At 43.1% G+C, this 21,891-nt stretch overlaps 1 protein-coding gene across 4 annotated transcripts in view; it reads right to left on the reverse strand.

Annotated features, from left to right (window-relative positions):
- Window positions 1-21,891, reverse strand: part of LOC135323470 (protein unc-13 homolog B) — a 218,247-nt gene that overhangs the window by 29,937 nt on the left and 166,419 nt on the right. For all 4 annotated transcript variants that reach the window (XM_064500800.1, XM_064500799.1, XM_064500801.1 and 1 more), the window contains 5 exons: window positions 13,369-13,495; window positions 7,710-7,806; window positions 6,755-6,898; window positions 6,516-6,593; window positions 5,451-5,528 (listed from right to left, as the gene is read on the reverse strand). In XM_064500800.1, coding sequence (XP_064356870.1) covers window positions 5,451-5,528; window positions 6,516-6,593; window positions 6,755-6,898; window positions 7,710-7,806; window positions 13,369-13,495 — 524 coding nt within the window. The remainder of the gene's footprint in view (window positions 1-5,450; window positions 5,529-6,515; window positions 6,594-6,754; window positions 6,899-7,709; window positions 7,807-13,368; window positions 13,496-21,891) is intronic.

A 21,891-nucleotide genomic window follows, 5' to 3' on the forward strand; every position in this document is an offset into this window, starting at 1 on the left:
ACCATTGGCCCAAACATTTCAAGCGATTGCTTTTCCAGTTGAAAAAAAGGCCAGAAGAAATTTCTATGGGTCAAGTATTCCTCTCTGTTTACTTCTGCTTCTTTATTAGTTACCAGATGTGTGCGTGCTGGATCTAGACATGTTTTAGGTCAGGATCAACAACTTGTTGCCTTGGTTCATGAACTATGCAATTAACCAATCGTTTTTACTGTGAAGTGACATGACTGAGAGTCTCTACGTTTTTCCTTGCTGCTACACTTGAAAGAAGAAAGTCTGATACCTCTATTGCAAGAAGGGACAGCTGGAGCAGTGCTTCACCACAGGGACAAGCTCCAGTAACCACAGTGAGGAACCGTGTCTCCTCCAGAACATAAGCTCATGGCTTTCTGGGTGCAACTGGCAAGACAGCTGCCCAGATTTGACTTAGAGGTGCCTAGCCTTATCCTCGGGAAGCAAAGCCAAAGGCAGCTCTGGTGATGAGCATTCTGGTTAAGTGACCACCATGTCCTCTGTCATCCTGCAAAGGCTGTTTTTTTCTGAACAACTACTGCTACAGAAGAAGGAGTCTAGATAATACGTTACCAATTGCTAATGCTTAGGTACTGGCTCAAAGTAAACTTTAGGGAATTATCTGATCATGAGTTAAGTCCATAAGGAAGGTACGTGCAGGTGTGTATTGCTGTTTCCTCATGCATATAAGTCACATATTGGTTACAGTGTCCCTGTAGCACGTGATATAGCTGCAAACTGTTCTTTGCCAATATGGTGAAGCACTGATAACAGCTCTCAAATGAAACAGTGTCTATTCTGCTGCTCAGCCAATGAATTCTAAGTATATCAGCTATCACTGATAGTAGGAAGTGCTACTTGGACTGCATGATAAATCTGGCTGGTAGAGCAAAGCAGAAAGCAATATTAGATAGTTGGATCACTGCCATATGTCACGTCCAGACCATCTCTATCGGAAATGAGAGCTCAGCAGGCTTACGATCTCCATTCTGTGGGTGTACAGGAGATGATTCAGAGGAAGAAAGCTAATGAAAATTTCTCTGTGCAAAACATGGGACAGCACCCACAGCCAGGTGGCTTCTGATCTCTGAGCAAATGCTCCAATTCCAGTGGAGATAATGGTTGGCACTTCCACAGTACCATGTTTGAGATGTTAAATGGGAAGCACTAACCCTATATTTACATTTTGGGGAACAAAGCAGGGCCCTATGGATTTTCTGAGAAGACTTGGAACTTGGCACTTCAGAGAATCTGGGCCTCAAAGTCTCATCCAAACAGACACAGGGCTGGAACCTCAAGTTCTCTGCTAATCTGCACAGTGGTACTTACAGCATGGTATTATAAATTTCATTTTAGGCTGACCTTCTTCTGCTTCTCTTATGGATGAAATTGAACCTGTGAATTTGCTGCCATGGGCTTCCAATTTCTTGGGCTTCCAATTTCTCCAAGAGATGTCTTTAGTTTTTCCTTCATTCCTACACACAGCGATGAGGAGTGAGCAACCAAAACTGGAAGGCTCTTCTTTAGCTACAGAAACTCAGCTCTGTCTTTCTAGATGGTTGATGATGTTAACTAATTCACATCTGAAAGCCTGTGAAATCATCAGGTCTGATCTGACATAGGAGCAGCCAGAGAATTTTGTCCTGCTACCCTATTTTAGCCGCATGCAAGTTACAGGACTCATCTGGCTCCAGCTTGAAGTTGCTGATTCTTGTTCTGCCATCCTCCACTAGTTCCTGGGAACTTCTCTCTGCAAAGGTAACTGTGAGGCAGGAAGCTAAACACATTCAACCTCCTTAAAAGGACTCACTGCTCTGAATTTTCATGATTCTCCCTACTTTCCTATAGGTTTCAGGAATGAGAAACCTAGAGAACTTAATACTGGCAATAGCTGCGTGCTTCTCAAATGCTAGAGTGGCCTTATCTAGCTACAGCTCTTGGGAAGCTAATGAAAAGCAATCAGTAGATGCCATAGATCTTGTGAGAACATTCCTGCCAAGTGCTGACTGTTTTAAAGTTGTCCTGCAATTTGTTATTCAGGTAGCTGAGGATTTAAAATGTGGGCTAAATCTGGCTGAGCACTAAGAGAGTTTCCTGAAGCATTAACTGTACAGCTTAGCTTAGCTTGTAACCAAAGGCATGAAAATTGTATGACGACAATCTGCTACTACTCAATAGCTAATTCTATGCATTCTAAGCAGTGCTTGTCTCTGATACTCGCCCTAGACACTTGGACTTCACAAAAAGTGCAGAAATGCTGTTTTAAACTAGGTTTCCACAGCACATCTCTAGCATATCCTAGACTCTAGGAGTAGGCAACGCAGTAGGGCAGCTTTTATTTTCAATGTTATGAGTTCATAACTCATGAAAAGCCGAGCAAAGTAACAGGCTACAGAGCCCATTCTCACCAGCAAAATCAGAAAGGCTTACACTGGCCTCAAGGAGTGTATGCAGGGCAAGCTGATGTCTGCAGGAAAACTGCAGAGGTGAGTAGAAAACGCAGGTCTCATTAGGTTTAATTAGATAATGAATGAATAATTACATACATGAGGCCAGATACAGTCAAGTGCTAGCAATGAACATACACATCCCATTTTAGCACAGAGCAGCCCAGTTCTAAAAAGTATTTATGTAATCAGCTTCTGTCCAGCACTCACCCCTGACTCCACTGTCCTTTATATTTTGAATGCTAAATGTCACTCCATAAATGCATAAATTTTCAAAACCAGCTTCAGGAATGTTTGAGAGGGCTTCTGAGCCACCCGGAAGCTGTTTTGACCCCATGAGATAACAGACCTCAAAAGGGACTGAAGTATTAATTATAAACCCTAAAAATCATGCAAGATTTTTCTTCCTATAAAGATTCCTTGGTATCTCAAGCACAGACACAAAAGAATCACTCCTCACAGACCTCTCTAAAGCCCTTGATGTCCTACCTTTCCTACCAGTACTGTTCATGGACTACATGATGTCACACATGAAACCTGGTGATGTTGGACCAATTTTTGCCCCTACTTAATGCCTTCGAAGCACAAGTTTGAAAAAGAATAAAAGAAGTGGGGGCAGAGATAACATTCCTCACCTGGGGAAAGACAGAAGGCAGATACCATATTAAGGAGCCTAATCTCATGATATAGTACTGGGCAAGCACTTCTATTCCTTGTTACACCATTACACTGCAGGAAACGACAGGTGAGCCACTGTCTTTTCATTTCCCTAACTGTAACTTTGTAAAAAAGAATAAACAACATGAACTTTCTTTGGAGAGTGCTTTGGGACCTGCTGGCAAAGAGCACCAGGGAGCAGCAGTATTTAAAAGCTCTCCAGAGACTTGCAGGGCTAGTATTCTGCAGATGGACATGCATCTGTGAATCAGAAGCAAATGGAGCCGTGAGCATGCAGTAACTGAAATTGATCCCCAAGTTCTGGCTTTGCATGTGGTACATCTAACTTGACTATTGTTGGAACAACAGAATATCTGGTACTTAATTCTCAACACCACACACAAGAACACAAACAGGCGAACAGTTCAAGAGGGCCAGGACATACCACTAATGCTACTTCATTAATCCCCCAAGGAAGCAGTTCTGTTCTGGGTACAGCAGTCAGGACAACGTTTACATTTCTGCAGGCTGCTGTGTGATGTATAGTTGAACATACACCAAATCTATTGCACGAACTAAGAACTGCCCTTCTTGAAGGAGAGGATAAAACTCAATAGAGATGCATTTCCAACAGCATGTTTGACTACATGATTCCATTTTCAAAGCTGTTGTCTCACCAACTGATACTCACTAGCCAGGTTTAATCTCCATCAGAGAAGGGACTACTCAAACTAGAACAAGACCTTGTTTACTCTAGCAAAACAGAGGATCTGGTAGGTCTTCAGCTCAAAAAGCAAAGCACTACATGGTCACCAAGAGGAAAAAGCCCTAGGGATGGCAAATAATTCAGGCACCTAGCACAACACAATTTATTTCTGGTGATCAGTGGCAGCCTAATGAAGTGAACAAGCAGAATTCAAAAAGAAAAAAAGAAATTACTTCCAAAAACAGCTTTCTAGCATGTTAATCAGGCTTTTTCTATGTGTTTTATTGCTCCCAGGCTGGGCTCCTCTCTCTTTTTCTCTTGTCCAGTTCCACAATACAGGGCAAACAGTGGCTCATTACCTCTGTTCTACCTCAGCTACTATCTGGGGAAAGTTTTAAACAGTAGAATGCAGGAAAGGTCTAGTCTAGGAGATGCAGCTCACAGTCCCATTAAATGCATTTTTCCCCCCAATTTAACATAGTATCAGTTAACTTGTTGGTATTTTCAATTCTAAGCACAGGGAAACCCTACTTAAAGGCCAGTGCTATGCAATAATTTGACAATTTGACAAATTGATTCCTTAAGAGAAATTGAGTGCACATGCATTAAAACTTTATAAATCATTTCACAAACATTTCATCACAAGTCTATTTTTTCCTGAAAAAACAAGCACTTAGCTACCATTGCTATTACAGCCGAGAGGATAAAATTCTAGTTCTTGATGTAACTAAGAAGTTAGGACTGTTCAGATCGCATGTGAAAGGATAAGAGAGATCTCTCTTGCCTTACGAGACGAACCTTTTAGTAGAGATTTTGCCACGTCATAGAATTCTGCCACTAAGCACGAGAAAGATTTGAAACAGCAATGCAGGCAAAAAGTGAACTGCCCATTAGCAAAGTGAACTTTCCTCTTGGTATATAGGTCATAGCACAGATTCTACCACAACACAGCCAAAAGAAAATGCACTCAGGCTTTGAAAACAATTTTTTCCTAACAGCAGCATCAGCAGCCTTTTCTTCATCTTCCTGAATCTTGAAAAGCAATGAAAAAGAAAAAAAAGTACACAGATTATATCAGAACAGAAACAGTTATTTGGGGGAGAAAAAAACCCCTATTTTTGTGAGAACAGCCATCTCAGAAAAAAGAAAGGAAAGCTAAGAAATATATCTATATTCATGGACAGTTCTGAGCATCCAACAAAGCCTGACCATGTAACTCAGCATTTGCGAGTTTGCAATACATTAGATATTGGACATTTAACATCAGAGGTACTGTCCCACATTTATGTCATGTAAAATGACTTGATGTCAACAGTTCTCAGACACATCTGTCTTACTTCAGAGTCTTGAAACCACCAGCCATGCCCACAACCAGCCCACATGAACATGTTACAGATTACTCTCTTCCCTCCTCCACTCTATTCTGTGCCTTGAAACACTCCCTCCTGCATCTTATGATAAATTTAGCTGAAAAATCTCCAGGCATGGCTGTCCCTTCACACTTACTATAGTGCCAGGTGTCACGGGGCTCTCTTCATGACTGCAGTCTGCAAGTACCAGGATGATGCTAATAACCTAGTAACATTGCAGTAAAATTGAGTAATAATTACTCAGTCTCTTAACGCTCTTACCTCTTTACCACCCATGGCTTCAAACATCTTCTCCAACTGTACCCGCAGTTGCTGGATGTTATTCATTAGGATGCAGGGCTGAAGGGACAAAGGCAGGTGCCTGTTACTGCTCTGGATGCTAACATATATTCATCCACTGGTACAGTCTGTGCCTCAGACACCCTCCTCCAAGTATCACTGCCTCCATGAGTCAAATAGGAGGAAAGGCACAGATTTCAGCACTCAACCCTAAAAAAAGGAACGTCCTTCTTTCTCCAGCTTGAAATGAAATGGCCAGTTCCAGAAACCCCAGATCAGGGAATTCTCAGTTGTATTTTCGTCCTCACCTCTATCATAGAGAATGAGCTGAGAAGAAATAGGTGCAAGGACAAGGCCCAACTCTCTCCCCGCATGCCCTCCAAAAGTCGAAACTGTTGTTGCCTTCAGCCTCTTAATGCTGCCATGTGCTATTGTGAGTTGTGTAAATCTCAGGTCAGAAGGGGAACTACCAGCCAGAGCTGCACCCAAAGAGATGTTTGGAGTCTGCTAGGCCAAGCCTGAGAGCAGTAATGAAGGGCAGCTTGAGCAATAGACTCCTCCTCTCCCTACTTCCATCCCAACACAGCTGTGGGAGATACCAAAAACAGCATGGGACACACCCAGGTTTCAAAAATGAAAGTCCTTGTTTCATTTAATATCCTGAATTTTACTAAATTGGGGTTTAAACAGAAAGTTAATTAGATTGAGAAAAAAGTAAACCAAGAGTGCTTCTGAGAACCAGATCTAGAGAACAACCTGTGCCCATCACCTATCACCTCTCTAATGCAGAATGCAGACAGGCAGAGTAGAAGTTAATTCCAAGGGGACCTAACAGTCTCCAAGCCCTGCAGATCACCTCCAGGGTCTAGTTTTATTTTATGGCTAAGCCAGAATTCAATCCACAAAACTATAGGGATGATGATAAAAACAGGACTACTGATCATATTTACATCATCCACATGATCAGATTCAGTGTGCAGGGAAACTTGTTTTATTGGGACAATTACATGATTCCTCAGGGTGGAGGAGGAATTCATCACGACTCACCAGTTTCTCCTTGGAACAGTAGGACTGGAAGCTCTTGGAGAGGATGTCAGCATACTGCATTAGCACTTTCCCAATCGTCTGTGAAGACAAGGTGGCAGTACTGTTATTTGTACCCCATCACTGAAGGGGAGCTCCAGGAAATCAAGCCAAAACCACAGACCAAATAGGGTCCTTCAAAATGTGATACTATTTTTCATCTCACTAAGGGCAGACAAACAGCTGGATGTTGAGGATATTACCTTAGCAAATCTCCTATTGTAATGCGCAACAATGACAGGGTCTGGGCACTCCAGCTTCTTAATGATCTCAAAGCTCTGATTGAGCTGGGTGAAGACATCCACGACCGAGCAGGAGAACAGAGCATGCTCAGATGTTTGCTGGAACTAAAACAGAAGCACACAGAGTCATTCTCAGATGGAAAGGTCTGACATTTCATGGGTATCTCTGTCATTCACAGTCCTGGAGGCAGGACAACTTCACGAAAACCCACAACTTCCTTAGAATTAGTCAGAAGCTCTCCAAGAGGCCCAGAGGAGCTAAACAGACAGTTTTGCTGGGTTTATAGGTTTACCATCCTTCACCAGCTACGATTTGACAAGCACTAAGGAAATGCAGCGTGATGCTGAGACCCTTGATGAAATGCGTTGTTTGCCTGTCAGTTAACGAGTAAAGAAGAGAGCGAAGAGGTTTTCTTTTTTTTTTTTTTTAAAGATTTTTTTTTTAATGTAGACATTAAGGGGAATGCTGACGTTAGCATCACATCACAGGCTACAGCACCAACAGTCACAGAACAAACTGCAAGGCTCGTGCTCTCCATTGGAAATACTCAGCAAACTAAGAATAAGATTAGTCCGTAGGTGGATTAAGGTCATATCCTCACTGCTGTGATTAAGCACATGCTAAGTGCCTTATATTTCAATTACATATCTTACAAACACAAAGAGATGAGAGAGCACCAAGCCACTGGCTGAAAGATTAATAACGGCAGAACACAACAGGCATAAATGAATGGTTTGCACCTCACTATTAGTGTAAAACAGCTCTTTGTGACCTGTACACAAAAGTACTATGATCAACAAGTTTCCTAGTGCAAAAAGGACTGCATCCTTCCTTTGTATGACAGCTGAATTTACAGCATTATTGTTTGGTTCTGGGCACTGAATACTGCAGTCCTCTTTTCAGTGACCTACATACCCCATCTTTTTTATCTCTCTCCAGAGCACCGTGCAAGAATTCCAAAGAAACATCTTCATTTTCATCCAGCCACTGCATCACAAACTGCTCAAACCACCTGGAGGAGGGACAGGAAAGACAGCAAGGTACAGCATGAAGTAGAGCACCCCAAATGGACCTTTCCCCAGCACATACGCCATCCCTGCAGCATCCAGCGAATAGTCAGATGATCTAAAAGCCCTCAGAATAACACCTTGCCCTTCCTCTTTCCACAACATCACTGTCAGACAGTTGGTGCTGTTTCAGTAAACCTCATGAAAGCTTGTTACTGTTAGTTGCCTGAATGCTATTATCTATGTATCCAGTCAAAGTCCCCCCAAAACGCTCTTACTGATACACAAACTACCAGTGAGTAGGGCCTGTACCATCGCTTGGGCTGGATCAGCAGAACACAGCATGGCCCAGCCTCTGCAGACTGCTGGTCCTGTGCTACTTTTGTCCTTCTCCCCTATATTTCCTCTTCCTTGGTAACTTCCCCTTTTTCCCTTGGGTTCCTTCTTTACCTTTTCAGCATCTCAGAGCATTTTTATTTCCTTTTTCTCTCCTTTCATCCATGTGTTATACAAGAAAAGGGAGACCTCCATACCCACTGTCTGCATGTAGACAGAGACACAGCACACTCCATTTGGACTCCATTTCAACCTACCATTTTGCATGTAAGAGATGCAAATGAGTATGAAGGGAGGAAAAGACACTCTTTTCCAGGGCCCTGTAGCCACTTCATCTGCAGATAAAAGCACAGCTCTGGAGTGCCAGGAGGGAGAATTGAGGCTAGAAATTTTCTCTGCTTTAATGCTGTTCTTGTCTTCCCCAAGCCTTCTCCAGAACATCCTCCCATTTCTTTGGCCTGCTGATCTCACTGTGAGGGTGCATGAGTAAGATTAACTTCTGATGATAGCACAGCTCATCCTCTAAGGCTTGCAGGAAGCTGGCTAGCCCTGAAATAGCACTTCATTGACTTCTTTTAAAGAAGCATAAATACAGTTCACAAGAAAAGTGCTAGCCCGACTGCCTTGCAACATGGTCAAGTCTCTGAGACAAGCAGGCCCTAGAAGCAGGACAAGTTTTGTATCCGCCCTCTCTCCTCGCTTGGGAGGAAAAGCTAAATGGTAGAGCAGAATATGGGAGGTTGCAGAGGAAGAAGCCATTAAAACAGCCACTGCTGCATCTCAGGGAGATGCCTTATGCGAGGTGGTGCTGGCACAGCATAAACAGGGAAGGTGAGAACTGGCTTCAGCGATAGGACCTTAGAGCTTGGAGAGCAGGTCATCCCTCTGCTCCCTGCTATTTAGGACATAGTCACATATTACAAATGGGAGGGGTACTGTCTATGTTTAAGCAAAAACTCACCACTTAAGCCTTTATTTAAATAACTGTCTACGGTTTGTTATTCAGATCTGTCGTGTGCAAGTGCCAATGTACTGCACTGAAGCAAATCTTAATTTTAAATATTACTAAACAGCATTCACATATAAGGAAAAAAGTGCCCATGTGTGATTTCAGTCCATACAAAAGATTATATGAGCCTCACAACAGAGTACAACCTCCTCTACACAAGCAGCTGTGTTCATACAGATCGTGCTAATTATGGACTGAGTTTGCAAAGAACATGAAAGCATGTGCCAGACATGAGAGGGAGATCAAGAGCAAATTTACAGACAGAGCACGCTGGATAGCCTTAAATACTCTCTACACTTTGGAATATAAAGCACATCGATGCTAATATTGGAAATTGTAACTGACACAGTGTTAAATGCCGACAGCAACCTGCCTATGCAGCACTATTCAATTTAGACAGCAACAGAGCAAAATCATCATAGGCATATGGACTTCCCATGTTCCTGAAAAATTCCTTTTGACTGCCAGTACAAGCTCTCAAAAGTCAGCATATTTGGGAGTTCTTGTGCTTTGCAAATTTCTCATGCTTTCAACATTTTGTTTTTAATTACAATAGCACATTTTGCTTTAATTACAATAGCACATTTTGAAGCTATAGCTCAATCCGTGCAAGAGAACTCAGCAGTTTACAAGGAAGCAGCTACAAAATCCTCCACCTCTTTCAGATTTCCCAGGCTGCAAGTTGCTCACTGCTTCACCTATGTCATAGCTCAATGGATAGAAAGCTTTACTTGCTAGAGCCAAAACTGTGGCTTCTGGCATAGAGAAAAGTAGAACTACTTCCCAATTATCATTCATCCTTGGTTATTGCACCATATCCATAAGAAAGGGCCATGCAGCGTTCAGAACAGTCATTGCCCATTTTTATGGCTACCATATGTTGATATACAAAAATCAATTGCATAGATATTTTACTGTCTCACCAGACTGTCTAAACAAAGACGGTGAGTAAAGAAAGGGACATGGTGGTTTAGGATTTTGTCATGTCCCCCCTTCCAGCCCTGCCATTAAAAAAAATTATCTAGGTCCAGAGAAAGGTTTAAAATGAACCTTCAAGTGCAAAGTGAACTACTCAGGTCAGGTCAGGAAATGCAGTAACCACATTTGCAAAGTCAGTCTCAACTTTGCCCTTTGCTGGCTGGCAGTAAAACACAAGAGATTATAGACCGTCTATAAATATTTCTAGTTCCTGGGCACATTCAGGAGCAGAATGTGCTTTAAGCTGTAACAAAAACCTAGAGTTATCTCTGGCCAAGTATCCCTTACAGTGTTTTACCATCAGTTCTTGGGCTGCTGAGCAAGTGAGGAGGGACACTGGGGACCACGAAGGCAACATATCCAAAAAGATATTCAAAATTATCTAGCACAGAAGCCAGTAAAAATAATTTGATTCCATGCAGAAATAGATTCAGAATGTTGTTATATGGCAAATATCGTCTTCATCCTGTCACTTTCAGTTATCGATCTAGAAGCAAGCGGGGTAATGACTCACGCACGAGCGCACAAGGCAGAGGCTGGCGCTGCCGCTGCACGAACGCTCTGTGCTTGCAGGGGTCGGCACAGCCTGACTCGAGACTGCACAGCCCACGTCTCCAAACAACTTTTGTACAGAATACGCCTCGGTCCTGCCTGCAGGGAAAGGGAGCGGCGCTTTGTGATAAAACGCAAGCATGCTGCTCTTTGTTGCACAATAGTAAGGTAGCACAAAAGGCTGTAATTTCAGCTTGGCCACAAGCCTGGCTTCTGCGGTCTCAGGCTTGACAGGTGAACTAATCTTGCTCGTTTGCTGGGCTGATGCATGTGGGTGCCCAATGAACATCCAACTGGCCTTGGCAAGAAGGTAGGCAGGATTTCCAAGAGTTAGATGAGCAGATACGATGTTCAATAAAGTGACCCAGAGGTACAAGACAGGATTTCAAAGGCAGGAATGCCTTTCCCCACTGGAGAGGAGCTAGTCTCTAGTACAGCTACAATACTAGCCGCATGCTAACATCAATATTAAAACAAAACATAGAACATTTCTCTACATGTCTAAAAGAAATGGTTTTTTTGGAAACTGACACTTCACAGCTTTTAGCAGGCAGCTAAAAACTGAAGAGAAAAAGTTTTAAAGATCTACTCCCAGCTATGTTTCTATTTCAGGTTCAGAAACTGCTGCTGAATTTCAGAAAATTAGGGGAGCATTAAAAAAAAAAAAAAAAAATCAGCTTCACTACTTTGGAGCCTTCACCTTATTCAATCATGTCCCAGGGCTATCAGAAGCATGGTCTCTTACAGCTTCAGAAAGAAAAGAGTTTGTGGATATCCTCTACTAGAGGGACATCTCAGCTGTTCTCTGGACAGCAGCAATTTGGTTTCATCTAAAGAGTTTACTGATGTGCAAACCTGATGCATGGACTCCTTTGTTTAAAGAAGCTAAAAGACTAAAAGACTGAGCAAAATAGACAACGGCACATTGCTGTAATTGATATCAAAGGGATATGTTGGGACAGGTGAAGACCATGGTTGAAACAAACACTACTTGTGCCTGACAATGTGATTGTTGTACTTAAAACATGAGAGTGAAGCAGCAAGGGAAGCCAGAGACTGCACAGGTTACAGGAGCGTAGAAGGAGCTCTGCCACAAAGACCAGCAGAGCAGAACAGTCTGCAAAAAGAAACTGAGCATCGATATCCTGATTATACAGAAGAAAAAAAGGAGACTAAGAATATCTGATTGCTTGCCTAAGTCTGCACTGACTCAGAGGCACACAGAGATAAGCCTTCTGAGACTATCACTCCAGCACCCTATTCACTCAGCTAATGCCTCTCTCTGACCTGATTTGCTAAGCAAGGCTCACAGCCCAAGCTGAGCTATTACACCAAGTGCCTCAGTCTTATTAACATGCAGATAACACCAGGCTTGAGGGACTGTGTACAGTGGAGGATGGGAAGAGAATTCAAACTGCCAAACTGGATAGGCAGTCCAAGCAAGAGGGGCAAGTGCAGAGCACTACATTTAGACAGCGGGGAATAATCAAATACAGGAGGGGAACAATGGCTAGGTAGGATGCTGCTGAGGATGCCTGGGCACTGGCAATACCATCAGAAAAAGACTGCCATCACCCTGGCATGCAAGAACTGCAGCACTGTGTGCAAGGCAATACAAGGCAAGGCCTAGATGGAACAGTCTTATTCAAGCGTGGGTGTTGCATGTCCAGACACAGACCAGCTGGAGAGAGGTGAGAAAACCTCACTTCGAAGCAAAGCTAGGAACAAATGGGAACAGGCAGAAGACTGGGAAGGGACAGGAGAACAATAGGTGACTCTCATAAAACAGGAGCAATTTGTTCTCCATGCTCAGGCTGGTAGGACAGGATATAACAACCTCAAACTGAAGCAAGAAAGATTTTTAGGGGGACGGAGGCCCAAACCCCCAAAGGCTGATCAAAGGGATAACAGTGAAGCACAATGAAAATAGTTACTTGAAAGGAATAGAGAAACACTATCGCTGGAAGTCTTTAAAAACCAGTTAGACAGACACTGGCCAGAAACAACATACCTGCTCTTACCTTCAGCAAGGTGGTAAACTCTGGTACCGTATTCTTTCCAGATTGCTTAGACAAGCTTTTGCATTCATAAACCTTCTTCAGGTCTGAAATCTACTCCCTCTCTTTTAAAGTTAAATAAAAGTTGAGAACAATTGCTAGAGCTAAAGAGAAAAAGCTTATCTGATGTTTCCAACTAAACCACCTGGTCTTATAAAAAAGTTACTTTTACTTACAAATCCTGTTATGCATATATGAGATACCATGCACACACATACAGACATATATACAGAGTGAGTGAGTGAGAGTGTGTGTAAGTTGTATCTGTTAACACAAGAATGTATGCAATCTCTGTCTCTCTAGGCAGGTGCTTACATTTGGGGCATCTACTCAGAGGGTCTCTGATGACAGGGAATGTCTGCTGTTCAAGAACTGACCAAAGCCCACACTACAAGCACAGAATAGTTTAAGGACTGTTGGGACCTATGGGAGACACTGTACAACGAGGGACTGAACTGTGTCAGAGACAGGGACACAGGACACCAGAGGGGACAAACATGCACGTAAATGTAGAAAACAAGGAGTGGTGAAATACCATATCATGAAGGAACCATGGGAGAACCAAATGACTGCCCTGAGGAAGATAAAAAGAGATGCAGAATGGGGGTTTACTACAGAAGATACAATACACTCACGCTGGATATTCAGGCACTTTTCCCTTGAAGGCAGGCAGATCACGAACATATTCATTGTACAGCCACTTCACTTTGAAGTGTAAGTTCATATAGTCTGCACTTTTACACAGCCTGTGTTTCTCATGCTCTGTAAGGAAGGAAAAAAAATAGCAGTTAGGTCTGAATTTACCACTATTGCTGCATCAGATACAGGATGGTCTTACAAAGCATGTCTGCAGGATGCAGCAGGTTTGAGCACAAAGCATCTACAGAGACATAAAATCTTCAATGACACAAGATTTCAGCAGCAAGCTGAAAGTTCTCTGTACTTGACAGGTTGCGCTCTGGAGGTTATTTTTGTAGCTCCAACTATCCAAACTAATACTTCCACTTATTAAGAGGTTTTTGTTGCCAAGGCAATAAAAAAAAAAAGAGAGCAATTTCTTATAGCCTTTCCATTTAACATATGATGTCCAGATCTTATTTTTGTGGGAAATAAATCAAGGAGAGTGAATTTGCTCATTGTTACCATAAACAAGGGCAACACATATGTTACACTAGATTCCCCAAGAGACAACAGTAGAGAGAATCAAGTTCTTTAGTTTGACAGTGCCAGTCATAAGCAAGTTGAGACAAGCTGCGAATTCTTTACATAGGTCCTCTCAAGCATTTTCACTATAGCATGTTAAATCCCCCCCTGCCCAACTCTGCCTTGTGAAGACTGGAAAGCAGCTAACATGAATTCAGCGATCACTGGAGCCACTTTGACACCAACTTTATCTGCAGCTGAATTCTCAGTGCTATAAGTAGAGTCACAAGAAAGGCCTTCTCCTTCCTCGTACCATAAAGAGAGGCAATACATAGCCAGAAATACTCTATTCCACATCTCTAATATGGCCACAAAGTGTTCCCCAGCATCACAAAGAGACCCTCCAGGTTGCCGCAGCATATCGTTTCCACACATCTCCTGGAGAGCTCATTTCACCACCAGCTTGGCCTCAAGTAGTTATTTTACCTTACATTCTGCATATGGGTTACCCTCCTACTAACAAATGGGTTTGAAGCCAGTTTACACAGCCCAAAAGAGTTCATGTTTGCTCTTAAGCCTTACAGAAATCTGTCTATCCTTACCCACTACTGTGCCTGTTCATCTGCTCTCTTCCTCCTTTCAACTTCGCCTAAAGATTCTTTGCCTTTGCCTCACTTCCCTTTTGCCCAATTTATTCTTCCCAGCCTTCTCATACTCTTCTTTGCCCCTCAACACCTGTATGCTCTAGTTTCCTCTATCTGCAAAAGCAACCCACTGTTCATGTCTCCAGTCTTTAGCCGTTCACTTTTTCTCCACCCATATTCAATGAATATGCTGTACACAAACAATACTAGGAGTCTGTCTTATTCTGCCACAGATCATCTCTCATCTCCTACCTACAACACTCAAATTACACTTGATTCAAATGACCTCTTCCAAACCTCAGAACCAGAGCTCCATATGCCCCCACTCAGCCTACCAATAGGGTGGAGCATAAATCTTGAAAATCTTACTCCCCTCAGGCTTTGTGCCCATCTCCTGCTTCTCCGGTAGCTCCTAGTCCTTGCTTCAGCATATCCTTTAGAAGATCATCCATCTACTCTTCCCTCCATCCCAGTTTTCTGCAACACAAACTCAAATGTGATCTGATTTGATCTCTATTCCAAGGCTATACTCTTCTCTGCAAGATGAAATCTCAGCCTCTCTCCCCTCATCTGCTCATTCGCAAAGCCCAACACAAACTACTGCCATCACACCTCAAAGCCATCTCAGCTACTGTTCCTGCTCACTGTGGTCACTACATGGCATGCTGTTGCTGAGACCCGCAACCTGGCCCTCTTGCTTGACCTGAGCTTCTCCAGATGTCTTCGTACCCAGACTATGTCTGAACAACGCAGCTCCTCTCTGCATAATGCAACTGTCTCCATAATGTGACCTTTCCCATACACCTACACAGCTAGAGCACTTGCCATAGTCAGACCTACATTACCGCAGAGATCATCTCCTTGGACCACCACTCCTCTTCCTCTCTCATATGAAACATATGCTTCATGTCATCATTTCCAAGGACCTCCACAGCCTATTTCCACATTACCATCTTTCAGCAGTTGACTCCCACCTCTGATCAGCCCACAAGCCCTGTTTTAACCTACTTGTTAAGTTCTCCAAAAAACATCTTCATGCTTTCTTCCAGGCCATTGCTCATGAGCTTTTAAGAAGCTCCTCCTACTGCATTGCTTTTCTTCAAACTTATCCTTGAAAACAGTAGGATTAAGTTTTCTTTCATGATGGTAACGGGGGGCTCACATCAGCTGCGCTTTGTGTGAACCGTGATTCTAATTGTCAGGTGACCAGGGCTGCACTGCCTGTATCCATCTCTTTCTTCTGCCAGACCTCAACAGCACGAATACACTTCATGCCAGTCGTCTTTTTGTTTGTTCACTCTAGCACCACAGCAAGCTGCTAGGCCATGACTATGGTCTTAGGTATTAGGCTAAAATGTACATGATTTGGGTACGGACTTAGGAATTTTTCCAAAGACTCACATGAGCATAGGAAAGGAAGGGAATAAGAGTTAGAATTTGTCTTTAACTCAACTTTCTAGTTTTTGTGTGGTTATGTCATTACTAATGCAAGTCTCTAAAGGCACTGCTGCTTATACGTGTAGACTGGATCTGAATGTGTAAAAAAAGTAAAGTCTCTCTCAACTTTGAATGGCTTTGATCTAGTACTACAGTACAGGTACCCAGTGAACAATATATGCTACAGGTATTGATCAGCTGAACACATGCCTTAAAGATATAAAGTCGTCAGAGCTTTTCTAAGCAGTAACCTGACAGACAAGCTTATCTTACATTATCATCGTCCATTTTAATGTAAATGTGAATACTTGCAACTATTTCAAAACATGAAGAAACTCCCACCTCTCTTCTGAAGCTTGAGCAATATGCATAAGAAGAAAGGCCAAGTAAGTTATGAGTTATCCAACTGAAAACACAAAAACCAAGGAACCTTTCTTGCATAATTGTTTCACAAGCTTCACCAACTCCCAAAGCAGTGGAACACTCCAGTGAGATGTTTGCAAACCTCTGTTACAGCGTAGTACAGATTTCCTCCCAATTCTTCCAATTCACATGTAGCAGATCCACACAGATACAATCTTCAAAAAAAAGAAACTCAATCTTCCTTTTAAATAAATTAAATGGTTGATACCAAACAGACAGACATAATCCCCATGGGATGATGGTTCGATGGACAAGTTACTTCTTATGTGCTACCACTTTACACATGTGCTGTGATCCATTACTCTCCACAGAGAAGTTGCTTTTATGGGAAGCAGAAGAACAGAAGTACATTCATGTTTTAGCTCAATAAAGCTAACATCTTTCTTGAGCACTAAGGAAACATGTTCCTCTCTCAGAGTCTGAACTGCTGACTTCCCCCAGGAATAACTGCAGAAGAAAATGATAAGCTCTCTTTGTAAATCTAAAAGTGGAAACAAAAATGACAATAACACTGCCCACTTAGGCAGGCTATAACTTCATTAACTTTGGTATGTGGTCCTGCAGAGGTGTGGTTCCTATATGGGAACAGCTCTGCTCCCACAGATGGAAGGCTTGACTTGAAGCTTGGCTGAGCACCTTGGCAAAGGTAAAGTGTCATCCAAAAGTCACTCAAAAAACCCCTCACAAGGGGACTTATCCACTTCCCTAGGTATCATTTACGCAGAAGTCAGCAGCACTCGTGGTTGAAGTGTGAATCACATCACCTGTAAAGGGTGGAGAGGTAGCTTTAAAAACAATCTGGCCAATGTAACACATTCACTGTGATAAGCCTAATGGTGCTTAGGTCAGAAGTTTGAGGGGAGGCTTGACCCCTCTGCTGGGGTCACACACACAACAAGGGAAGTCGATCATCAGTAATTCTTTTCCAAAATTCTCCTAGCCAAGACACTGGCCGCCAGCACACGACCACAAGAAAAACATAGTGCGTACAATAGCAGCCAAGGGAGTTAAACTTTAAGTGTTGTAGGCAAAAATTACGGTAAAAAGAATTCAGTCAGACCTATTTCTTCAAAATTAAGCAGTGCACTAGAAGCAACTAATTCAAGCCTTTTCCTGATATGCATTTTTCCTGTGGTAGGACATTTAAAACACTAGTAAACTGCAGAAGAGGAAGATGCAAAGCAGCCACAGAAGCATAAGCCCAGGGATTGCTATCTAACCACCTATGCAGTAAAGGAGAGGCTTCACACTATGGAGACAAAACTAAGGGAAATTAAAAGAAAGGCCTTACCACCATAAAAGAGACCTTTGCGTATACGAAAGAAAGGTGGGGCTTGTGACAGAAAAAAGGCAAAAGTGAACTACAATAACCAAACATGCTGGAGCACAAAGTAAACCAACAAAGCCAGAAACCCCTCATCCCCACCAGCTTGTACCATCTGCCTTCTCCCCTTCAATGGTCACTGTAGGGTTCTGATCACCCACATTCTTTGTAAAGAGAAAGGTTTCAGAGCACTTGAAGGCGACACAGAAACACATCAGCTACGGGCCAGAGGTATATCTCAGAAGATTGCACTTACACCTTTCACACAAAGCAACCTGTGTTTCAGATGCTCACACTGTTACGCATTTCAGAAAAAGTTGAAGAGCATAGGAGCCATCAGTCTTAGCAGATTTTGGTTCTGCTTCATAAGCTGCTGGCTTTTATAAAGCTTAGAGGCAGCAGCAACAGTGGAAGAGTACAGAGATACTTTCCAGCACCTGCTGTGTTTTATCCTCAAAAAACCAAGTTCTGTAACATTCTCGCATTTCATCTGAAGATTTCATCTGCAAACAGTCTCCTCTGTAGGAGAGTTTTAGGGTCACTGAGGCCATATTATTAAGACATTAATAGGGAACTGCTTCCTAGCACCATGCTTTTCAATGTTATGTCCAGTTCTATTTTTGAGCCAGAGAATAGGTCTTCCACCATGTCCTTACTCCACAGCCCATCAGATCGCACAGGGTGGATTTTTCTTTTGATAGCCAACCTATTTTTCTTGGGTTAATTTCAAGCAAATAATGCTGAATTTCTGCAAAAAACTACTAATAGCTACCTAGGCTGCTGAAGTGTTAACACTTCAGAAAGTTGGCATCTGCACGTGCACTTGATCTCCCATATTAGTTGTCAGACCACGGCAGAATGATTTATTTCAGCCCTTCCTGCCAAGTCTACTCAGTCTCTGTTCCTACCAGAGATGCCTCCAGTTTACAGCTTTCCTAATGCTGATGTGTCCAAAGCAAGACGAAATGGTGCTGTCAGGGAGGACATTGATTTTCTATTACTGTCTTTTAACATCTTCCTAATAAAGTAAGAGCAGAATCCCTCTTTGCTTGGGGAGTGTGTGCTTTCTGGGTTATGGAGGTTTCATGGGAGACAGCAAGAAAATTAGTAACTCCAGTTTAGTTTCATCTGTCAGCCCAAAGTGGGTTCACAAGGAGGCTCTCCAGCTGCTGAGCACTAGTCAGTCAGGGCCACAGAGGTGAAGTTGTGTGACTTGGAAAAATTGTGCTCTTCCCTACAGAGCAGGATGATCCTGCTAGCCAAATCTGGGCCACACAACATTTCTATCTGATTTGTTTGACCCTCAGGCTGATGGGGAACAGGAGGCACTTCTGAATGCCTCCTCCTGTACTGCCTTTGCCAGTGAGGAGGGAAGTGCCAGGTTTTCCATTCACAGTGCCCTGAGCTGTCACTGCTTCTGGGGACAGGAAAAAGAAGACAGGCCTGGTAGATCCTGGAGCTGCTGCCATGTCTCAGCACCTGAGTCTCCTCAGGGGAGGCAGACGGGCACGAAAGATGGGCCTCCAGTGCACTTGCCTTCCAGCAGCCACTTTCAGCATGCTGCTGCTGTCACTACTACTACCAGTTCCAAAACACATTTGAAACTGAGAAGAGCTGTTTCATTTTTATGACCTGACCATTTCAAACATTAGCAATCTTACTCTTCTAACGGTGCCCAAAGGACACGTGCTGCAGCACCCCCAAACTAGCAAGACTTCTGGTTCTGGAGCCCCCAAGCATTGCATTCTAGACATCTCCCACACTTTATTCTCTGAAAGCTACTGTCCTTCTCACAAGGCTACAGATTTACAGACCCATAGAGGAAAAAAAAAAAATGCTTAACTCAGCCTAGGGTCTTCATCTCACTGAGGTCTCTACTTCCTCCTCCTAAAACATCCTGGCCATTAACAGCACTGAGAGTAGCACAGTGCACTGCTCCTATACATTAGCATTTTTACATTGCTCTACACAGACTGCTCAGTGCATATGGGGGTTAAGTTCCAGCTAGAAAGATGCTGTTAGCTGCCACCTGCACAGAAAGAAAAGGAGGACTCATGCAGCCAGGAGCTGCTCTCCAGCTCAGATAAGCTGTCTTCTCCCTGAATCTTGTAATTCTCTCCACACTGTATATTGGAGAGCAACGTGGAAGCATAAAGCTGGAATGAGGGAGAGGGCAGTTTCATGCAACCAGGCCCCCATTCTTTCTACACTAAAGCCATTGAACAGCATTTAAATTAGAAACAAACTTACTGCCACTGCAGAGTGAAGGAGCCACAGATCGTCAACCATCACGCAGCCAGGAGGGAAGGAACAGACCCACACACTAACCAGAGCTCAAACCTCAGCAGTTATTCTCCGTTGAATATTACCTACAGCTTAGTGCCTGAGACACAACACAGGGACTTTCACGCAGAATTGCTGAGCATACTGGGTACCAAACAACATGCATGACTAGTGAGAAGAGGAGTCTCCCAAACAGCACATACCCACCATTTCTGCAGCAGCAGTACAATCTTTACATCTCTGCAGATCTGCTCATCAGTGGCATAAAACCACAGAGCACTAAAGCTAATACTAACTACATCCAAGGTGCTATAACTACCAGTAACAGATCAAAGTCTCTGCCTACTCAAAACTACAAACTCTGCTAAAGAGCACAAACTTACCACTTGGTGAGGTGAATGAGCTCATGTTATCCAGAACTTAGGAACAGAACATAAGGGAAAACACCATGAAGAAAGTTAGGAGCAAGTATTATACTCTGCATTCATATCCACACATCTCCACAAAACAGATCAGCTTTTGACAGAGAGCTTCTGACACATACAGACCTCAGAGCACACCAGAAGTGTACCCATGGACTACCGCACAACCCAAAGACAGGAATATAAAACTCTTGGTAGAGAAATTACTGAGTTAAACTGAGAAATTACACAGCCAAGGACAGCAAATCTGATCTTCGCCCTTCATATCCTCCCCGGCTGCCCCATTTAAAAAAACACGGTGAGCTAATCCAAGCATCTGTATTTAAAACATGGATAGTAAGGCCTATAACTGAATTACTGCAAGTTTGTTCTGAAGGTTATCTTTGAAGTTTTTAGAAAGCATAGCAGTGGGGAAATCACACTTGCCTCAAATAGAGCTCTACACCTTGAGGATTTCTCAAATATATAGTTGGAAGAGACACATGCCAACATACTCTCTACCACTGCTCAGCCCTCCCACATGACTTGCACAGATAGAGTACAAATACATACACTACGCAGCTTTTCATCTTTAGTTCAAAATGCAAACCCTTCCCTGCCCATCACCTGACTTTCCGTCAACCCTTCTCAGCAAGAAATACTCTGAAGAGGGAAGCTCTTACGATATACGCTCTTTTAGCAAGTGTTTGCTGTGCACTGATGAACTCACAGGTGGAAACATCATGCCAATCCTTGTCTTAAAAAGCTCACTAGTGAACAGAAGGATGCCAGGAAAAGCTGAAATAAACCCAGATGCACCAGGGAAGACAGTCACTGACATGGACAAAGGGGACAAGGTATGAGATGTGAATGGAGAAAACCCGGGAGGCAGAGTGAGCTTGGGCACTGACAATCCATTGGAGACATATAAAAGGGAAAAAAAATTTGGTCAGATTCAGTCAGATACAGACAGAATCAGTACACCTTTTGGCAGCTACTTTTTGGATGCAACGGGGAATGGGAATCTCAGGAAAAGCAGTCAGCAACTAGATCCGCAGAGATACAGTTTTCAAGGCTGGTGTGAAAGGAGGAAGATACGTCACTTTCAACACGCAGAAGAGCAAAATGCATTATGATTTCCTGAGGGTGGATGCACAGCAGCAGATAAGGACAAAATGGAGAGGGGAGCCAAAAGGCTTTGCAGGAGCAAACGGTTTCTAGGGAAAGTGAATGTGAAGTAATCACAGCTGCCTTATCTCCAATATATGAGCCAGTAGCGCCAATCACTACAAGAGACACACTTCACTACAGGTAGTAGGGCTTAGTCCCATGTTCATAATGTCTGTTCTAAGATCAACACAACCCCACAAGACAAAGATGCTGTGGGGTACAAATGTATTTTAAAAGTTCCTAATGCAGAAGTGACAATGCTTCATCTAGACCTGCAGCCTGCTCAAGTCAAGCCTAGAGCTGGCAAAGGGTGTCCACAGCACAGTCTCTAGC

This window comes from Dromaius novaehollandiae, chromosome W, assembly GCF_036370855.1.
Source record: "Dromaius novaehollandiae isolate bDroNov1 chromosome W, bDroNov1.hap1, whole genome shotgun sequence".
In the NCBI taxonomy this organism is placed as follows: domain Eukaryota; kingdom Metazoa; phylum Chordata; class Aves; order Casuariiformes; family Dromaiidae; genus Dromaius; species Dromaius novaehollandiae.